Source organism: Scardinius erythrophthalmus (genome assembly GCF_964197995.2).
Source record: "Scardinius erythrophthalmus genome assembly, chromosome: 7".
Classification (NCBI taxonomy): Eukaryota; Metazoa; Chordata; class Actinopteri; order Cypriniformes; family Leuciscidae; genus Scardinius; species Scardinius erythrophthalmus.
The window spans coordinates 15,700,283-15,717,960 of NC_138227.1; the positions used below are offsets into that span (position 1 = coordinate 15,700,283).

General features: G+C 36.2%; 2 protein-coding genes across 3 annotated transcripts in view; one reads left to right on the plus strand and one right to left on the minus strand.

Moving 5' to 3' along the window:
* The window catches only part of lim2.3 (lens intrinsic membrane protein 2.3), a gene marked incomplete at both ends in the record, with an annotated part of 157,370 nt that extends 152,539 nt beyond the window's left edge, over nucleotides 1-4,831 (plus strand). The window contains 4 exons of the mRNA XM_081371719.1: nucleotides 3,808-3,989; nucleotides 4,085-4,234; nucleotides 4,323-4,457; nucleotides 4,773-4,831. Of these exons, the coding sequence (XP_081227845.1) occupies nucleotides 3,808-3,989; nucleotides 4,085-4,234; nucleotides 4,323-4,457; nucleotides 4,773-4,831 (526 nt within the window). The remainder of the gene's footprint in view (nucleotides 1-3,807; nucleotides 3,990-4,084; nucleotides 4,235-4,322; nucleotides 4,458-4,772) is intronic.
* Nucleotides 4,832-5,676: 845 nt separating this feature from the next.
* Nucleotides 5,677-13,451, minus strand: hspa8b (heat shock protein family A (Hsp70) member 8b). Of its 2 annotated transcripts, none has more exons than XM_081371257.1 (9): nucleotides 13,313-13,451; nucleotides 12,188-12,397; nucleotides 10,858-11,063; nucleotides 10,398-10,550; nucleotides 8,046-8,601; nucleotides 7,761-7,963; nucleotides 7,487-7,685; nucleotides 6,328-6,560; nucleotides 5,677-6,252 (listed from the first exon to the last, which is right to left on the minus strand). In XM_081371257.1, the coding sequence occupies exons 2-9, from the start codon at nucleotides 12,390-12,392 to the stop codon at nucleotides 6,055-6,057; spliced, it is 1,953 nt and encodes a 650-aa protein (XP_081227383.1). In that variant the 5' UTR covers nucleotides 12,393-12,397; nucleotides 13,313-13,451; the 3' UTR covers nucleotides 5,677-6,054. The 2 variants fall into 2 exon arrangements, with proteins under 2 accessions (XP_081227383.1, XP_081227384.1); XM_081371258.1 differs by having other exon boundaries at nucleotides 12,188-12,400; nucleotides 13,313-13,410.
* Nucleotides 13,452-17,678: the final 4,227 nt, after the last annotated feature.

Below are 17,678 nucleotides of genomic sequence, written 5' to 3' on the forward strand. Positions count from 1 at the left end.
CTCATATGAAACACCAGTGATTCAGCAACTACACCAATGCACACACATTTGTGTAAAGTATAGCCATGTTGACAAGTTTGGGTGAGTAAGGGCAAAACGCACAAGATGTAGTACCTTTAATGCCCTGTAGATGGCGATATCGCTTCTTTATGGCAGAAATAAAGTGCTGCAGAAAAAGTTAGGTGCCATGTAAAATGTAAACAGTTATTGCACTACTCATCACAAATGTACTGTAGTAAAGAGTACACTTATTAAAAATGTTGTCAAGAAGAGAGTAAAAGTTGCTAATACTTTGATACTCTGTAAAACTACAAAGTAGCCAAAAATATACTTAAGTACAGTAACTAATTATATTTACTCAAAATGCTTTATACCACTGCCATCTGAATCTTTTCCCGAAACAATCAGACTCAGACAAAAATGTTATTTAGATTTTTTCCCAAGAGCGCTTAATGAGTCTGTGAAAGCAGACTAATGTGTAGATGAGTTTACACCTGTTACATGGCGTTTAATGTCCGACAACAGACAATTCTATTCCCATTTACTGTAACCACTTGTTAGCAACTTCCTTTTTCAAAACAAGTAAAAGGAGAGTAATACTGATGTATTTTATCTGACTGTTATTTTTTTAATAAAACATTAAAATATCTTAGATTGTTGTAACCACAGACTTCAGGATAATAGAACCAGAAGTGTTAAAATGCTAACTAGCTTCAGGGATTTGCCATACAAAAATACAACATCATTGCCGCACTCAAGTCTCAGGCCTTCATAGTCTCAAAAATAATGTTGACCTATTTAGTATGTGCAGTATGTTCATGGATATGGTGTAGGCCTCAGTGAAATGAACACCATAACTTTTGGATACCTGACTGAGCCAAACCATGTTTTATCTGTAAATATTACAGGGAAGATCTGTTTGGAGACAGAAAACATAAAAGTAGGCCTATCCCTTATGAGGAACACAGTGTCGGTATGTTGGGTGCACTGTATGATCAATTAGTTATGACAACGTATGTTTTTACATTACTTTAACTAATCAAAATAGGATTTTTTGGTTACTTTTTAATGTTATTTTAATGTAATAATTTTTTTAAGTCAGTTTAATGTAATTCTGGTTGAAATGACTTAAACATCCAAGTTGATTGTACTTAAGAATTGAAGGCAGCAACTTTGTTTACAGTGTGTGTATTCAGAAAACTTACAGCACTACTATCAAGTACAGATGCTGTTAAAAAGGACATCAGAAAACAAGGTACAAAAGAAGTACCGAGAGTACTTATTCGGAGTACTTATTCCCTAATTTAATAACAAATGATTGTTGCGACGGAAGCGAATCAATCATAACTAACCTTAGCTGGAAAATAACTTTACTAAAGAACTGCTATAAAGCCAAAACAGTCTCTGTTACCATAAATTATACGTTTATCTCTGTAAAGCTGCTTTGAAACAATCTACATTGTTAAAAGCGCTATATAAATGAAGATGACTTGACTTGACTTGACTGAGAGTGTATATATGGTAAAAAGTCTCCCTCTGCTGGTTGTAAAATGTGCACAGCATCCTCATCAACATGAAACCGTTTACCCACATTGTTTTTAATCTAAGCTGTTTTGGATCATATGAATAATGTGTATGAGTAAGGTGCCACTGCTCTTTAATCCTTTCACAAATACAAATATAAAAAAGTCAAACCTTTATCTTCTTTCCTGAAAAGGAAAATATCATTAAAGTGTAAATGGTTCATTTATATAGTTCCAGCTGCTATTATGTTCAATGTCCTGCAGAGGATTTATGTTTTATTAGTTCCTGTCGGCAGATGAGCTCTATTTTTATCTGTTCATTACTTTCTATGTTCTAGTCTACTGCATTACTGTAATGTGAAGGCTCTAGGTGACATCTAATGTCTAAGAAGACATGGAGCTGAAGAAGCTTTTAAAATAAAGGCCCAAAACTAAATACATTAATATTTCATTTGGGGGGAAATACATTTTTTGACATGTTTTGGTGTCATTTTGTATGCTTAAAATTATTCACATATTCTTTCTGTAAAACAAATAAATATTGATAAATTATGGCAAATTTTTCCTCCTTAAATGAACAGAAAAAAATAATAATAAATTGATTATAATGGGAAACAAGAATTAGTCATGATTTTTTTTCTGAATCACCTGAAAAACTGCTTGTCAGTTTGCTGTCACCTTTCTATGATGCGTCTATATTGTGAATTGAAAGTACTTTGTCATCAGTATTAGTGAAAACTACTGCAAAATAGTTTTGTATTTTCAGCAGATTCTCTTAAGCACTCATTGGGCCTCTCTGATTGGCTGCTGGTCTGACTGCTCTATTGTTCCTCTCCGCTCTCCACCCAGCTCCTGTGCCCTCACAAAAAAATAACTGCCAATAGCTCATGGAAATCTGCCTGCCTTGGCTTAATTGAGCTTCACACTATTCAGTCTAATAATATTTTTTGGGGGAAGAAAAAAACAGGTAGGTTATTCTTTTTCATATTATATGTTTGGTTGTTGTTCGGGTTGGGGTTACAAAAGTTGGTTTTAGGCCATCAATAACGTTTTTGTGGTCGCAGATTTGATGGGGTTTAAATGCTGTACATTTTTTTGTAAATAGTGTTCTGAAACTAGTTTATCTTTATTTACAGTATACCAGAAAAATATAAGGGTATCATTTTTTGGCATCATTCATTCATGGACAAATGAAACCAAAATGACTTTAATAAGTTTATTCAGAATTTAGCCTATTTAAACATAAACATATTTAAACACATATATATATATAAGAAAACTAATAAAAGCTCATGACAAAATTGATTGTTAATTTGTTAAATGTAATAGCTAATAGTTGTATTAACTAACATGAACTATAAGCAATACATTTGTTACTGTATTTGTTCGTCTTTGTTAAAGTTAGTTAATAAAGATCCAGCTGTTCATTATTTGTTCATGATAGTTCACAGTGCATTAACAAAGATTAATAAATACTGTAAAAATGCAGTTCATTAGTTCATGTTAACTAATGTTACCAAATGAAACCTTATTGTACGGAAGCGTATTGCATTCACTTGAGAAAAAAAAATCTACTCTGTTTTTCTGAATTAATGAGTTAATTATCTCAGAATTACGAGATAATTTTTCATGAAAAAAAGTTTTTGCTCTGTTTTTCTGAATTAACGAGTTAATTATCTCAGAATTATGAGATAATTTTTATTTTAAAACATTTGCTGTTTTTCTGAATTAATGACTTAATTATCTCATAATTCTGAGATAATTAACTCATTAATTCAGAAAAACAGAATAAAAACTTTTTATTTATGAAAAATTATCTCATAATTCTGAGATAATTAAGTCATTAATTCAGAAAAACAGAGCAAAAACTTTTTTTTATGAAAAATTATCTCATAATTCTGAGATAATTAAGTCATTAATTCAGAAAAACAGAGCAAATATTTTTTATTTAAAAAAAACATTATCTCATAATTTTTAGATAATTAAGTCATTAATTCAGAAAAACAAAGCAAAAACTTTTTTTCCATGAAAAATTATCTCGTAATTCTGAGATAATTAACTCGTTAATTCAGAAAAACAGAGTAGATTTTTTTTCCTCAAGTGAATGCAATACGCTTCCGTATTATTGTAAGGTGTTACCAACATAACAATAAAAGATCTTTCGATATATTATCAATACTGTAGTATATAAAACATAGTTAATAAATCCATGATTGATCCAAAAAATATATCACCTTGATGAATTCATTTTAGCATTGACTATTTTTTTTTGTTTTGTTTGTAGGTGCAAGATGTACAGCTTTATGGGAGGTGGATTGTTTTGCGCAGGGATAGGGAACATACTCCTGGTGATCTCCACCGCCACAGACTACTGGATGCAGTACCGCCAGTCCAGCAACTTCATGCATCAGGGTCTGTGGCGCTACTGTATGCCTGGAAAATGCATGACGCACACAGACAGCATCGGTGAGACCATCACATCACGGACTAAAAATGTATCCATTAGGATGTTGTACAAGGTACTTATACTGACTGACTAGTATATGGTTAATTTGGAACAGCATACTGGGATGCGACCCGGGCCTTCATGATCCTGGCTATCCTAGCTTGCTTCTTTGGCATCATCGTCGGTGTCATGGCTTTCATCAATTACTCCCCCTTCGGCGGCTTTGACAAAACCTTTTCTGCAGGAATTCTCTATTTCATCTCATGTAAGAATGTTTTATTTATTCCTTGAATGTATCTGAAGTCACAGTTTATTTGCGAACCTGAGTTGGATTTTGTGGCTGTTCCTTCCAGGCTTCTTTGTGCTGCTGGCCATGGCTGTCTACACTGGCATGACAGTCAACTACTATGGGAAACGATATGGGAACTGGCGGTTCTCTTGGTCCTACATAATGGGTTGGGTTTCTGTGGTGCTCACATTCTTTTCAGGTAAACACTAGACAAAGCGTGTGATTAACTAAGTTACAGTTTTATTGAGAGCATATTAGCCTATTACAGAAAAATGTGTGTATAAAAGTGCACATTTAAAATAGTGCAGTATAAGTGCAATTAAAATAGACGTTCATTAGGCGTCCCATAGACGTCTAGTGTTTGTTTTTACAATCTGAGGTACGAGTCAATGATATTTTCTGTGGGATATTCCTTTAAAGAACAAGCATTAATAAAAAAAAAATGAAATGTTACATCATGGTCAATGTCTCTCAGTAATTATTGTTGCTTATAATTCCTGGTGTTTCTCTGCAGGGATCTTCTATATGTGTGCTTACCGGATGCAAGAGCCAAGAGGCCCAATGTCACGCTGATGCTTCTCATCCTAGATCTGCTATTCGAACCCTTCAGTCTGAATGTGAACCATCACGTCATCCCTGATCCCTTCATTTTAGACCTGTCATTTATTGTTTATTTTAAAATCTCAGAACAAAAACGAATAAATGACTAATACAAGTGTTCAGTTCATTTTATGTTTATACATAATCTAATTTCCAATATATATGTAATACATAATGGGCAGTTTAGGTTGGTATTAAAATATAAGACTTTACATATATTTAGGTTTGGAAAAGTTTGAAAATTACTGGCTTTTTATGGTGAAATGTAGAGTTGAATTTCTTTAATCTGCATTTAAACGTTTTACAAATTATATACACTATTCAAAAGTTGGTAAGATTTTTTATGTTTTTGAAAGAAAAGTCATGCTCACCAAGGCTGCATTTATTTGATCGATAATACAGGAAAAACAGTAATATTGTAAAATATGTAGAATGACCTTGAATATAATTTATTACTGTGATGGCAAAGTGTGATCCTTCACAAATCATTCTAATTTGATGATTTTGCTGCTCGAGAAATATTTCTTATTATTAACAAAGTTGAAAACAGTTGTGCTGTTTAATATTTTGGTGGAAACTGTGACACATTTTCTGGATTCTTTAATGAATAGAAAGTTTAGTTATTTGAAATAAAAATCTTTTGCAACATTATAAATGTATTTACTGTATTTTTTGATCAATTTAATGCATGCTTGCTGAATAAAAGTATTACATAAAAAAAAAAAATCTTACTGACCCCAAACTTTTATCAGTTTAGAGTTGACTTACTTCATACTTTGTGTAAAGTTTTAAAGGAAGAACTGTGAACACACCGCATTGACTTTGTGAACAGTAAATCCTTTATTGTCAGAAGTGTTAGACACAACAGGATGTGATACATTTGCAGCAGCATTTTTAACACATGAACAAAAACATGCTGCTCAAAACAGCTACAAATAAAACTGGTTCTTACTGCACATGAGTTACACAAAAACTCACAGCTGGTCCAAATTAAAGCTGAGATGTTTGACATCAACAGCTACAAAGAAAACTGGTAATAAATGCTCACGAATTACACATCAACACACAGGACCAAATTAAAGCTTTGAGGTGTTTACATCACAGAAACATGCAGAAGAAAATAAAATGGCTTATTAAAGTGCTCTGAAACAACAAAGTAAGGTGCTCCACACAGTGAAATCATTTCTCATAATGATTTAATCAACTTCCTCAATGGTCGGTCCAGAGGATCCACCTCCACCAGGGGCACCTCCAGCTCCTGGGAAGGCTCCAGGCATGCCCTCTGGCATCCCACCAGGCATCCCACCAGCACTCTGGTACAGCTTTGTGATGATCGGGTTGCACACCTTCTCTAGCTCCTTCTGCTGATGCTCAAACTCCTCCTTCTCAGCGGTCTATACAGAAATGACAAGATAAAGTAAGTACTACGGATGCATAAGTACCTCAGAGACAAAAGTTGAGGACCATACCTGGTTTTTGTCCAGCCAGCTTATGACCTCATTGCACTTGTCGAGGATCTTCTGCTTGTCCTCTTCACTAATCTTGCCTTTGAGTTTCTCATCTTCAACGGTGGATTTCATGTTGAAGGCGTAGGACTCGAGGCCATTCTTAGCAGAAACCTTTTCTCTTTGAACATCATCCTCAGACTTGTACTTCTCAGCTTCCTGCACCATGCGCTCAATGTCCTCCTTGCTTAGACGTCCTAGAAGAGTTCGATTAGGAGCACTGATTAGGTTTCAAATAATAAATAGTAGTAAAGGTACGGTCACATGTACCGTTGCTCAGTGTAATTTCACGGGAGAAATCCAGTCATTCCAATAAAAGAGATTTGTGTGAGGGCGAAAAAGTTCCCCTTGCAGATTTAGCTCATTTTCAAGCCTTAACCAACAGAAAGCTGGTAGATGTGTGAGTGAATTCTGTGTGAGCAGTGCTTCATACATCTCTACACAACTGAAAATAGCTTAGGGCTGCCCTCAACTAGTAGTCGTTCATTTAAGAGATTAGTCGACTAATCGCACGTGTATATTAATAAGCCATATAATGAGCCTTTATTTGCCTATATAACACATAGCAAATTTCTTGTTATTGTGAGTTTACGCAAATATAAGTTGACCCTTTACAGTTTCGAATGCAATACAGTTTCTCTTATCTGTATGACCAAAAATTACAGAGTATTTTAAGTTGTTTCCGCTATTATCAGAAAAAGCGCAAGGCGTCGGAGCCTCCATGTCGTGCAGTAAGCGTGTTATACTTAAGCTTCCACACCCTGCTTGAACACTGGGATATGCGCATAATAATAGCGCACATTTTAGGTTAACATTAGAGTGAGCGGCCAGGTAAAGTTGCTACTTAGGTTGCAAATGATAAGCCATATTTGAGGTTGACGGATGATAGGCGAACGTTTAGATTTCCTAACGACCTGTCCCTAACGGACTGCATGACATAGGCACAAAGTTTTTTGTTTTTTATGTGACTAACGACATTTTTGGTCAACTAAGCCTCTTCTAGTCAACTAACGATTAGTCGAATATGAGGGAGCAGTCCTACAATAAACCTTTTGCTTTTGCTGCAATTCCACTAATGTGACTGCACATTAAGTGACACTCAGGAAGTCAAGAGTTATGCTACCTTTGTCATTTGTGATGGTGATCTTGTTCTCCTTGCCGGTGCTCTTGTCTACAGCGGAGACATTCATGATGCCATTGGCATCAATGTCAAAGGTTACTTCAATCTGGGGGACGCCACGAGGAGCAGGAGGGATGCCTGTCAGCTCGAACTTTCCAAGCAAGTTATTGTCCTTAGTCATGGCTCTCTCACCCTCGTACACCTAGAAGAATTCAATTAAACATGAAACTCTGCAAGAAACTATGGACAAAATCGATGGACATCAGGTGTTGCTCACCTGAATGAGGACGCCAGGCTGATTGTCAGAGTAGGTGGTGAACGTCTGCGTTTGTTTGGTTGGGATGGTAGTGTTACGTTTGATTAGGATGGTCATAACGCCACCAGCAGTCTCAATACCCAAGGACAGAGGGGTAACGTCCAGGAGCAACAGGTCTTGGACATTCTCAGACTTGTCTCCAGACAAAATGGCTGCCTGGACAGCTGTAAAAGAGGAAATATGTCTATAATTCAAAAGACATTCACGAAGGAATAGGACTTTCAGAATGAAGTCCATTTTGATTACCTGCTCCATATGCGACAGCCTCATCCGGATTGATGCTCTTGTTCAGTTCCTTCCCATTGAAGAAATCCTGCAGGAGCTTTTGGATCTTTGGGATACGGGTGGACCCTCCGACAAGGACAATCTCATGAACCTGTGACTTGTCCATTTTAGCATCACGAAGGGATTTCTCTACCGGATCCAACGTGCCACGGAAGAGATCGGCATTGAGCTCTTCAAAACGAGCCCTGGTGATGGAAGTGTAGAAGTCGATTCCCTCATAAAGAGAGTCGATCTCAATACTGGCCTGAGTGCTGGAGGACAAAGTGCGTTTCGCCCTCTCGCATGCTGTGCGCAGCCGACGTACAGCCCTTTTGTTGTCGCTAATGTCTTTTTTGTACTTGCGCTTGAACTCAGAGATGAAATGGTTGACCATGCGATTGTCGAAGTCTTCTCCCCCAAGGTGAGTGTCTCCGGCTGTAGACTTGACCTCAAAGATGCCATCCTCAATGGTAAGAATGGACACATCAAAAGTACCACCACCAAGATCGAAGATCAAGACATTTCTCTCAGAACCAACCTGGTATAGAAAAAAAAAAATCACTGCCTTTAAGGCACCTAATATGCTATTTTGATCTGCCCTTTCCTTTAGTGTGAAATAGCTAATTGTGCATGTAAATGATTTGTACAGTTACAAAGAACAAAGTCCAAGACAAATGGGAGTTTATCTCTCCCACTTGCATCAAACACCTTGTCAGTTGGGAAAGTGATTTCAATATGTCGAGGAGATGCTCACATCAGAGCCGACGCCAGCAGAACATTAAGAAGGGGTCTGAAGTAATGAAAGGGGGCGATGAAATAACACAAAGTATCCCAGCTAGAAAAACATGTGGCCCATTCATGTATTTGTCGGACCGGGCTCAAATATAAGGATTACGAACTTGGGCTCAAAATGGTACAGCAATACCAATTTATATTAAATAATAATCATCTAATATTATTTACAGCTGCTCATGAAGCCTCGGGAGTTGAATCCCGATTATGGTAAGGGGCGTTACATTTCTGACCAACAGTTGTCCAATTAAAGCAGACTGGGTCAGCTGACCAATCAGAGTAGACTGTGTGTTTCAGAAGGAGGGCTTTAAAGAGACAGGAACTAAAACAGATGGTGACAAGAGGTGATGCAGCAATGTACAGTATGTAAAAAATGTTTTGTTTTTACTTTAAATCATGTAAATGTATCCTTGAAGATCCCCAAAAATAAAATTATGAATGCATTTAGCATTTAAGCATAATATGCACACTTTAATAGTGGTCGGCCGATATATCGCCAAGGCTGATATATCGGCCGATATTTGGCACTTTTAAAATATCAGCATCGGCCGATAAGTTTTTCTGATTGGCCGATGTGTTGGAAGCGGGACTTTTATTTTGATGGGCGGCGCTGAGAACACCAGTGCCTGAGAAGAGAACAGCAGCGCCTGATCACACAGCGTTCACTCACATTCTCCGTCTTCATTAGTTTACGATCTCTGTCAGTCATATCTAATACTTTGTTAGACAGAACTGGTAAACAAAGAAAGTAAATGGTATGCGAAAAAGTAAAGTGTTGCTTTTATATTATTTGTTACAGAAAAGGCAAACAATTAGGCTAAAATACTTTCTCATTTACTGTCAACATTCAACAAATGCGCATCTACATCATTTAAACAAATCTCTGAGTATCTAATAAACATTTAATTTCACAAACCTTGCAGATTTAATGGAATCCAGCTGTGATATCTTGTGAAGTGTGCATTTGTAGCCTGCATAAACGTGTGACTGTCGGTCCATGCGAAGTGAGTGAATGCAAACAGAAGATCAGCTTCGCAGGAGACGCGATCGAAAAACTTTAAATCCTTCATTTTAAAATATGCTGTGCTATATCCAGTTGCCCACTGTGTCATATTCATATCGTTTTCACTGTGTGCTGTATGTAATATTAGTGTTACCTTGTCTTTATTTGAAAAAATATGATTACCATTTCGCACAATATTACCAGATTACTGAGTGCCATGTTACAGTGTTTACTTCCTTTTTACTCACATATTCATATATTTTTAAACATTTACTTTATTGGTGAAAAATACTGTAATAGGATTGCAGATTCAAGAACTTGCCATCTAAATTATAAGCATGTTTATTTTAAAGATTTGTTTTCTTATTTATTTAAAATGTATAAAATATTGATTAAAATAAATATAAAGTATATAATAAAAATATCGGCTTTACATCGGCCATCCTGCTCTCTAAGGTGTCGGCATCGGCCATCAAAAAAACAATATCGGTCGACCACTACACTTTAACATTGCTATATTGTAAAAGCAACTATCTTACTTTCTTGTCCAGGCCATAGGCAATGGCAGCAGCAGTCGGTTCATTGATAATTCGTAGAACATTGAGACCTGAGATAGTCCCAGCATCCTTTGTGGCCTGGCGCTGAGAGTCATTGAAGTAAGCAGGTACCGTAACAACAGCATTCGTGATGGTCTGCAAAAACAGATTCATGCCTTTCGTGAAATGTAATATTGTGCAAAGTTTTGATTATTTTTACTGAAGTCATCCACTAAATCAAAAGGCACTTTTCTCCACAAATGTCTAAGATGTGTTGTTCAAACAGGCCTTCATCTCTAATATACTGCCATGTGTCAATTTGACAGGTTGAATGTGTCAACCTCTTTAGACCTACTACAGCAACAGTTGCAAATTATTGCAAATACAGGTGTTTGTATAGAATTATGGTCTCTTTGTTTTCAGTATGCTGAGTATGAGGGCAAGGTATTTGACAGAAACCTACTTTTCCAAGGTATGCCTCTGCAATTTCTTTCATCTTTGTAAGCACCATGGAAGAAATCTCCTCTGGGTAAAAGGCCTTGGTCTCCCCTTTGTATTCAACTTGAACTTTGGGGCGCGTGTTGTCATTTATAACAGTGAATGGCCAATGCTTCATGTCTGACTGTACAACAGTGTCATCAAACCTCCGTCCAATAAGCCTTTTTGCATCTAGAGAAACAAATATGGCAACAATCTCAGCAACTACATTGTATCCTTATATTACAACTTTGAAAACATGAAAAAACAGTAATGTCAGCACAGGGATGCACAACTATTATAATGGCCAAAAAAAGATGAATGGCAAAAATGGATACAATTTTGCCTAAATTAATTAAATTAAAATATAAACTAAATTAAATGCTAAATTTAGGCATCACACCGTTATAATGTACAATAGACCCCTTTTGCGCCTACGTCACGGCGCTAGCTGGAGGCAAAACAAACGGAAAACTGGAGGCGGCCAATACAAACCAGCACAGATTCGGCTACATAATAAGGAGCTTAAATTATTATTTTTATTATTAAAAGTCATCTTGTTGTGTTCTTGGGTGCAAGAATCAATGAAAAATGAGTATGCTGTATCTGGAATTTTTATTTCTAGAAAATATTCATATCATTAAAATTGCACCGTAGTGTCACTCTTTACATTGTCGTCTTGGCGCTGGCTAGGCAGAACTGCGGATCGCACCACACAAGTCTTTACATAGTTACATTATATAGGCATCTAAATATATTTATATGTCCTCAGTTTCTCTTTACCCTCAGTTTCTCTATCGGGTAGGTGTAGAAGTCAGGCCACTCAACCGGAGGTAGCGTTAACGTTAATCCTGTCAGTTCGTCCATTGACTGAGCGTATACGGTCATCTGGTTCCGTCCGTTAAAATTAACTTTTGCAAATAACAATCGGCATCCTGGACAGTGAGTGACCTTGCACATTAAGACAAAATCGGATTTTCTCCAGTCATTGTTAAAAAACAAGCTAACAAAACTTGCAAACTAACGTTAGTGAAGCGGCCAGAGGAATCTTTCTGCCTCCAGCTAAGCTCCGCCCACACAAATACGTCACCGTGTTTACCAACTGTAAAAGGGTCTATATGACAAATTGATACTCATTTTGAGATTTGTTTACGATTACATTTAACAGCGTTATTAATTTTTTGTGTGTTTTTAAAGTTAAATCTAACTGTTAAATTACAGGAAAAAGAAAGTATGCACAATTTAGTATCCAAAATCAGTCAATACAGGTCGATTAAAAAAAATATCAAATGTATAGCATGCATAAAATCACGTACCAAAGACCGTATTGGTGGGGTTCATTGCTACTTGATTTTTGGCAGCATCTCCAATCAGCCTCTCAGAGTCTGTGAATGCTACATAACTTGGTGTGGTCCTGTTGCCCTGGTCATTGGCAATGATTTCAACTTTGCCATGCTGAAAGACCCCCACACAGGAGTAGGTGGTCCCTAGGTCAATGCCAACTGCTGGTCCCTTTGACATGGTTTCTGCTGGCAGCAAACAGACATTATGGCAATGGTTAATATTCATTATGAAACATATTCTACGCCTTCCAAATAAGGGATATGTGTTTTGTTTATATCCTATATATAGCTCAAATATATTTAACGTTGTGACTGTTCACTCAAAAGCTTTTCTGGCTCACAAGACATAAGATCCTTTGGCCTGCATGAAGCACAGAGCAGATCAGCTGTCACTGTGTTAAAGGATGCTACGTCAGACTCAAACAGAGCTGAGGAAAGCACTTCACAACAGCCTGATCATTCATTCTGTTTCATTACTGATGATATTTTTACTTTCCAAAGTTTAAATCACATTATCATTGAGTAATTTCGTTCCTTACCTTTTCCTGGCTTTTTTTTATGTTGTACACAAAATTTGTCATTCAGAATAAAAGGCCGCAGAACCATTTACTTTAATCTCCTTCTGAGAAAATTATATTTTCCGTTTTGAGTGACCTATCCCATTAGGATAACTGACTACACCCGAGGGAACGTCAAGCCAAGGTTCAGTTTCCTCGTTTGCGCCACACTATTAAGTTGTGCAACATTCGTGATTTCAGTGAGCAATGAGCAAATCGGAACTGGAAGAAATGGGAGTGTTTTCTGGAAAGATCTAGAACGCGCGCACGTAACGTTAGGTTACTCAACACTGCGAGGACGTTCGAATGTCATGAATTATTAGCAGGTCTAACGTTAGAACATTCCACGCTATCGATGGTTAAGTAAGTTATGCAAATCGGGTGCACAAAACCATCAAAATAATATGGGTGATTAAAATTGGTGGTCCATTTTGTTATATCTTGACAAGCATTAGTAACTGTAAAATTAGTTTTTATATAATTATAATCCCAAACTCTTTTACTTTTAATGCATAATAATAATAATCGTGATAATTCTCACCAGATAAAACGCTGACTCTGTCAATCACTTGCTGTGTCGCAGCTCGAAATGCGCGCGATCTCTCTGCAGCAGAACTGTCTGAATGTGTGTGCTGTGCGGTGCGGTAACGCGCTTTAAGACTTCCTGAGAGAACAGTCCAGAACCTGATGGAACGAGCGCAGCAGCCAATCACATCGCACGGTCGCTGAAGCGTTCAGAGATGGAGAATATGCCTGCAGAATTCAGCCTATAACACAACCGAATGTTCAGAAATATAATAAAGTATCGATCTATGGTTCCAGAACATTCCCAGGTGATTCAGAGTAGTTTTGCACTAAGCAGAAATCCAGTCAAAATGTGTGTATATATATATATATATATATATATATATATATATATATATATATATATATATATATATATATATAATAAAATAAGAAGAGAACAGACAGATACTGTTTCTATAGCAAGTGATTAATCGAAAACAGCCCACAGGGTAAAACATAGGCTAGTTCCCTATAGCGGCATTTTACTCCAGTATCGTCTGTTTCGCATTTCTAAAAACCAGACGACGGTCGCAACAAAACCCCGTGAGTAAGAAAATAAAACCCTTTATGATAATATTACAAATAGGCTACAACGAAACCCTTTTCTTAACATACGGGATTTGTCACATTTGAGAACGCAGGAGCTTAACGTTACTGGCAGTGGATGGCGCTGTTGTTACGCTATGGGTTACCTCCTCAGGTGAGCTCTTTTTCTGTTCGCGACCGGTGTCTCATTTCGAAGGCTGCGTCCTCCGGAAGTTGCATGTCAGCCGCATCCGTCATTGAGGCTGCTTTATTTCAGTAAACTGACCACCATTCCAACGTCATTAATAAATTACAACAATGTACGCTTCACCTGGAATAACGGTTAATATTTATAATGGTTAGCTACTGTTCTGACTTTTCTCCGGAGGACGCCGCCTTCCAAATGAAGAATAGCCTACATACATTTGAGACGCAGCCTTTTTGTTTACTGGTGTTTTCCAGCACTGCTCTATCACACACGTGACGTTACGCCCCCTTGAATTATGTCAGAAAGAAGGAAGCCCTTCTGTCATCACTTAGTTTCTTTCAGACAACCCCAAAAGAATTTGTTATAATAGAGCTATTGCCTCTGGTTTATGCTTTTTAAAAACTGTAATTACTCCCCAGTACTGCATCCTTTCCTAAACCTAGTGATATGCCTGCTCCTGTTGGTCAAATCTGTTTTTCTGAGTCAAGAGCTGAAAACCTATCAAATAAGATGTTTATTTCTTAAGAATTAGTTTTCTGTTCCACCTGTAATTTACTTTTAGAATAATTTGCTTGTTAACCTTAAAAAATCGGGTTTTTAATGCAGAAATTCTTTCTCACAAATATGAAAGAAATTTCCTTTTAAGCTCATACACGTTCTAGCTGTTAAGAAATGTGGGCCTATACAAAGATTTAAAGCTGACATTGAGATAACATGCTCTTTTTGTTTGAATTCTGTTGAAACAGTGGTTCAATTATTTTGGTCGTGTCATACATTCAGAAGCTTTGGAATGATATTGGTATATTTGTCAAGTGTAAGATTTTGCCTCATATACGAAACATTATCTTTGGGTATTTGGACTCAGACCCCACAAAAGAAAATATCTGTTTTGTTATTAATAAAAAAAAATTCTAAGCAAATTTTATATTCACAAATGCAAATTTTCAAACTGTTAACCTGTCTTCTCTGTCTTCTTAAAATAAATGGGAAATTATTTAAATGTGATTTCAGTACTAAGAAAGCTAGAAGGACTGTTAGGATTTGCTCTGCCTTTGATCTCTTCATGTGAACATTTGTATGTGTTGCTCTCTCTCTTTTTCTCTTTCTTTCTTTCTTTTGTATTTATTTATTTTTATTTCTCTTTTTTCCTTTTTTTGCTGTTTTCTCCTTTATTATTGTTTTGGTTGATATTATGTGATGTATGCTTATTCTTTTGTATGTTCCCGTTCTCTGCAATAAAAAAAAAGTTTTGGATAAACTTAATTAATGAATATAGAAATAAATTATTAATAATATTACATGCAACTTCTTGTCCCACAACACCTGTATTAACCTCATATTGCACTTTGATTTATTTATTCACTACTGCTATACTTAATAGCTTTTATTAATAATAATTTCTTTATTTTATTATTAGGCTATACATTTCTTATTGAGTTGGCAACAGCTGCTCCATATTGCATTGCAGTATAGCTTCATTTGTAAAAGATGCTACATCAATTGTGTCCACATGCGGCATATTTGTGGGAAAACCCTGTCAGTCAGAGACCTGACAGGGTCTTACTAACATCATGTACAGTACTCTATTGACAATTATGACGTCACAATTATCAATAGTGTACTGTACATTATGTTAGTAAGACAACCAGTCCACTTACACTGAGAACAATATGTGAAATAGAAACTAAACGTCTAAAAAAGGGATGCAGGTATTGTATAGAGGGTGTGATGAGTTCAGCTTAAACAGAGAGCACAGTACAGAAATCGACACACCCTTGTGCACCAGACAAAGCAAAGCGGTTGATAATTTCAAATCCTCTGGGATGTGATATTTTCAACAAAAGAGAGGTCAATCAGAAAACAGAGGAATGGTATTGTATAGTTTTATTCACAATAGCTTTTGTACCTGACCTGGATAAAGTTAAAGGGTAGATAAGCATGCAATCTTGACATGTCATATACAACAAAATAAAGTTTGAAATCACCACTTTACACTAAAAACTATACACTGAATAGTCACAGGTTAACAGGTCACAGGTTAACCAAAACTATGGAAACCCAATTTCTGGAAGTTAATTATAAGTTCCATTTCCTTTATGAATGAAATACCCCCTTTTTTATACATATATTTTAAAAAAAGTGTAATGTACTAATTGTTGAATACCAAAAGTGGCATTTTGTAACTATTTTGGAGAAACTCTTTGAGAATCATTGTTCAAGCCTCTGCCTCACAAGAGGAATTCCCTTTTTTATGTCCTGTAAGAATCTTTGAAAAGGTGTTTGGTTTCATCAAGAGAATGTCCTGTATGTGTTTGCTGACCTGAGAAAGGAATGGTGCACGGCCAGCTTTTTGTTGAAATAAGTGTTTAACTATGATGTAAATATAGCATTAGTGTCAATATTCATAAAGAGAAATTCTATCACTAAAATACCTTGACCAACACCTTTATTTTAACACCCTACCTGGCGACTAGACCCGTCAAACATTATCTACCACTGTAAAAGCATAATTCCATTGTGAATTGAGTGGGAAACACATTTAAAAGTAGTGAGGTCAGTTTTCATATAATAAACTTATATCTAATATAAATTATTTATATCAAAATATTCTTATTTAATTTGTTAAAAGGATAGTTCAACCAAAAATTTATTTTAAAAAGGTGTCATCATTTACTCTCCCTGAATTTCACCCTGATATTTTGAAGGAAAAAAAAAATGAATCCCTCATTAATTTTTTCATACAGGTTCGTGCAGGTTTGAAATGACGTTATGGTGAGTAAATTAACTTCAAATGTAAATTTAAAACTAAATGAAATTATAACAAATCATTTTAATACAACCCAAATCAAGAAAATCTGGGACATTTTGTAAAAATGTAATAAAATCAAGAATCCGTGATTTGTTAATTCTCTTTAACTGTCACGGGTGGTTGCAGGTAGGCAGACGGAGACAAACAAAGGTTTAATGTAATAAATCACAAGACAGCAGAATAGGTAGCAACACACACTAAAACGTAAACGAGATCAGACCAAGACTGACTGAACATGACGGAACTTATACAAACACAGATGACACTGATTAACAGAACACAGGTGATACAGATGAACTAAATGACAGTAACCATAGATACGAAGGAGTGGCGGGAAAAGAACAAAGGAAAATAGGAACCAATCAAAACACTAACTAACCAAAACAAGCACTGACACGTGACATTAACCTTTATTTAACTGACAAAAGTACACAAAAATTCCAATGTTTTCACTGGCCAAATTAATTGTATTTTGTACATTAAACAAATTTTGATTTTGATTGCTGCCTTATGTAGCCCCGCCCCTTTTCAGCGCTGCGCTCGTTGTCTTTTGACTTCCTGTCTGTATTTTCACAGCGATTCTTCGTGTTTATTAATGAACGGCTCGTTTTAAAATCTTCCCGGTCGATTGAGATTTGAATCTGCTTTGAACATTACAGCCCTCATGATCACTTTCGTTAACTTTACATTAAGTAAATCCACTTCAAAAGCTAATTACTCCTGAACATCAAGGCCATTGAAATATTCAGAGCGACCGCAAAAACGGAAGTTAAAAGACAATATTCTAGAGATGGCGGC

Coding starts and splice junctions, on each gene's coding strand:
- hspa8b (XM_081371257.1), bottom strand. CDS start 12,392: ATGTCAAAGGGACCAGCAGTTGGCATTGACCTAGGGACCACCTACTCC. Junction 7,686..7,760: donor AGCCTGGCGTCCTCATTCAG/GTGAGCAACACC, acceptor GAATTCTTCTAG/GTGTACGAGGGTGAGAGAGC. Junction 6,561..7,486: donor CACCATCACAAATGACAAAG/GTAGCATAACTC, acceptor GAACTCTTCTAG/GACGTCTAAGCAAGGAGGAC.